Here is a 2,875-nt window from a genome sequence, read left to right as displayed (position 1 = left end):
GGTGAAGCGTGCATTGATAATATACGCAGCAAAGGATAATAGAAATTTTATAATCCGGAGGTCGACCAAAACTAAATTGTGTGCTGCGGGCATTGACACCAACTGCAAGTGGTACGTTGGGGCATTCATGAAGGCTAAATTAAATGGTTTGTGGATGGTCACGTCTTATGTGGGTCCACACAGTTGTATACCCTTTGGCCTGCAAAGAGACGGTAAAATGATGGATTCTAATTTTGTTGCATCAGAAATTGTGGGGAAATTGCGACAAAATCACACTGGTCGTATTGATGAGCTCCAGGGCCACATAGATACTAAGTATAATCATAAGCTCTCTTACTATAAGGTATGGGATGCAAAACAAAAGGCAATTGCTAAGATATTTGGAGATTGGGAGGAGTCTTACCAAAGGTTGTGAAAATTGTTGTTGGCATACTTGGATCAGGATTCGAGTACCCAGTACAGCTATTGGACCATACCTAGCCCCATAGATGGTACTACGTTACTGCGCTATGTATTTTGGGCATTCGCTCCTTGCATTGCTGCATTTAGATATTGCAGGCCAGTGATCAGTATTGATAGGACTCATTTGTATGGTAAATATCGAGGGGTGTTGATGATTGCAATGGCAACGGATGCTAACCAAAAGGTTTTGCCTCTCGCCTTTGCTGTTGTGGACAAGGAGTCAGGGGCTAGTTGGGGGTGGTTTTTAGAGGAGGCCACTGCTCTCTTTGGTTCTTTGGTTCTCTCCATCAAGAGGAGGCCACTGCTCTCTCTGTCAAGACGATGAACCTAACAAAATACCTCCATGAGAACAGCAAACTTCCTTTATATATATATATATATATATATATATATATATATATATATATATATAAAACTTCCTTTGACCCAATATATATATATATATATATATATGTATGTATATATATATTTCTTAACTTCCTTAAGAAATAGAACTTTTACGTCTTTGCATTAAGGGGGACAAAGTACTCAATGGTATTCATGAAACATAAATAAATAAACACATACAAGTAATGATAAGATGATTACGGCAGTAAATGAACCAAGCCGGACATAAACAGCTTGGCTTTGGCTCGATAAAAAGCTTGTTTCTATTTGTTTATAGACTTAACCATACTTGAGCCTTAATTTTAGGCAGATATAGCACAGATCTGCTTTCTCAACTAGTTACTATCCTATTCAACCTAGTTCTGGATTTCACTAAACAATCACAAACTGAAAAAAAAAAAATCTCAAACACAGAACCCACAGCCAAAAAAATAACAATATTATAAGTGGAAACATCTTTTGTAATTATTTGGATCAACAACCTCATTACATAACAATCAGTTTTTGAAAGTACAAAGTAATCATCTAAAACTAAAAGCTTACCAACTTAGGACCCTCATCATAATCATAACAAAGAGTTGCAGCTGCCAGAGCATCCATGCGGCTATGAACAGGCAGATTCCCCTAAGAACATAGTTATAAATATATATATATATATATATATATATATATATATATATATATATATATAAAGTTTAAGTGGCAAGTGGCAATTGAATAAACTGAAGCAACAGTCTATCATTAAAATGAATAGGGTCAGAGGATACTGACCTTAACTGGCAATTTTGGGGGATTGTTTAGAACAATTATAGCATAGTCCTGAAATTTCAACCACCAATTAAGAAATAGCAATATGGGCACAAACACATGGTTAGATACTCCGTGAAATCTACCAGAGCCCCAAAATAGCTTCGGAGACTACAACTTATGATGGTGGACTATTTAGTTTATTATCAATATCAATCTCAAACAAATTGACCTGACTGGCCTAACTGTTAGCACAGTTTAGATATACTGCATTCCATGAGTACCAGCATTAATTATAATGCACATTAAAATTGGCAGCAAGAATTTATCTTCAGATGAAGAGTTTATCCATATTCAAAATCATAAAATAAAATTTAAAAAAAGAAGAAGAAAATCAAAGTTGATGTAACTGATGCAACAAATGATAGCAAACCACACACCAAAAGAAGTGATGCAAGAAATGATAACAAATGCAAAAAATGTAAAATGAGGTAGCAAATCAGTTGCAAAAGTCTGCTAATAGTATATTAAAACTCATGTGTCAGATCAATAGTCAGATGGAGAAATTCATCAATGTAGAATTACAAAAACTTAGCTATGACTTTGAGTTTTGATGATGACTAAACTAAGACATGACAATGTAAAATGGTTATGAATCTCCTCAAATCTTAAAACCTGTCCCATATCAACAATTTGCTAAATCATAATTTGCATAAACTTTACCTGGGCCTGAACTTCTTATATTGTGACCTAAAATCCTAATTTATCACAAAAGAGAGAAAAAAACAATTGGAAGAAAATAAAAGGGAAATTTATACACGACAAAAAAGGCATATTATCATTAAAGCCAAGTTACATAGTTGATACTTGCAAGCATAAACCCTGCCTTACCTTACTTTGTTGACTGCTTGATCCCACTTCAGATTCTGTACTAGAGCCTAGAGTTGCAGGATTCACTGCACATAACACTGAAGGGCCTCCAATTTGTGAGCAAGATTGCCTTGGAATAGCCAAATTTACCACGCTGGAATCCTCAGAAATATGTGAAGTGGACGGAAAGTGATCTGGTTGAGTACTATTGCCTACTTCATTAAGTTCAAAACCCCACAATGCTGCAAAATCCTTAGCAGAAGGGCATCCCATGTAACTGCTGATGACCTGTTTCTGATGCTGGGAAGTGCCATCATGCAGGCTTCTATCACAGCTGCGACACATGAACATTCGATGATCTGTGCAAGCTGAGAGACCTTTAAGCTGTCAATAACCATCATGACTGTTC

At 36.0% G+C, this 2,875-nt stretch overlaps 1 protein-coding gene across 1 annotated transcript; it reads right to left on the bottom strand.

Moving 5' to 3' along the window:
- Window positions 1–1,380: 1,380 nt before the first annotated feature.
- LOC142628394 (uncharacterized) lies at window positions 1,381–2,875 on the bottom strand. Its single transcript, XM_075802505.1, has 3 exons — window positions 2,488–2,875; window positions 1,621–1,668; window positions 1,381–1,473 (listed from the first exon to the last, which is right to left on the bottom strand). Exons 1-3 carry the CDS (start codon window positions 2,815–2,817, stop codon window positions 1,381–1,383), a joined length of 471 nt encoding a protein of 156 aa, XP_075658620.1. The 5' UTR covers window positions 2,818–2,875.

This window comes from Castanea sativa, chromosome 3 (genome assembly GCF_040712315.1).
Source record: "Castanea sativa cultivar Marrone di Chiusa Pesio chromosome 3, ASM4071231v1".
Lineage (NCBI taxonomy): Eukaryota > Viridiplantae > Streptophyta > Magnoliopsida > Fagales > Fagaceae > Castanea > Castanea sativa.
Note: the sequence above shows the minus strand (reverse complement) of the source record. Positions and strands in the feature narration are given on the sequence as shown.

Coding starts and splice junctions, on each gene's coding strand:
- LOC142628394 (XM_075802505.1), bottom strand. CDS start 2,817: ATGTTCATGTGTCGCAGCTGTGATAGAAGCCTGCATGATGGCACTTCC. Junction 1,669..2,487: donor CAAGCAGTCAACAAAGTAAG/GTAAGGCAGGGT, acceptor TTGAAATTTCAG/GACTATGCTATAATTGTTCT. Junction 1,474..1,620: donor CCCCAAAATTGCCAGTTAAG/GTCAGTATCCTC, acceptor CTATGTTCTTAG/GGGAATCTGCCTGTTCATAG.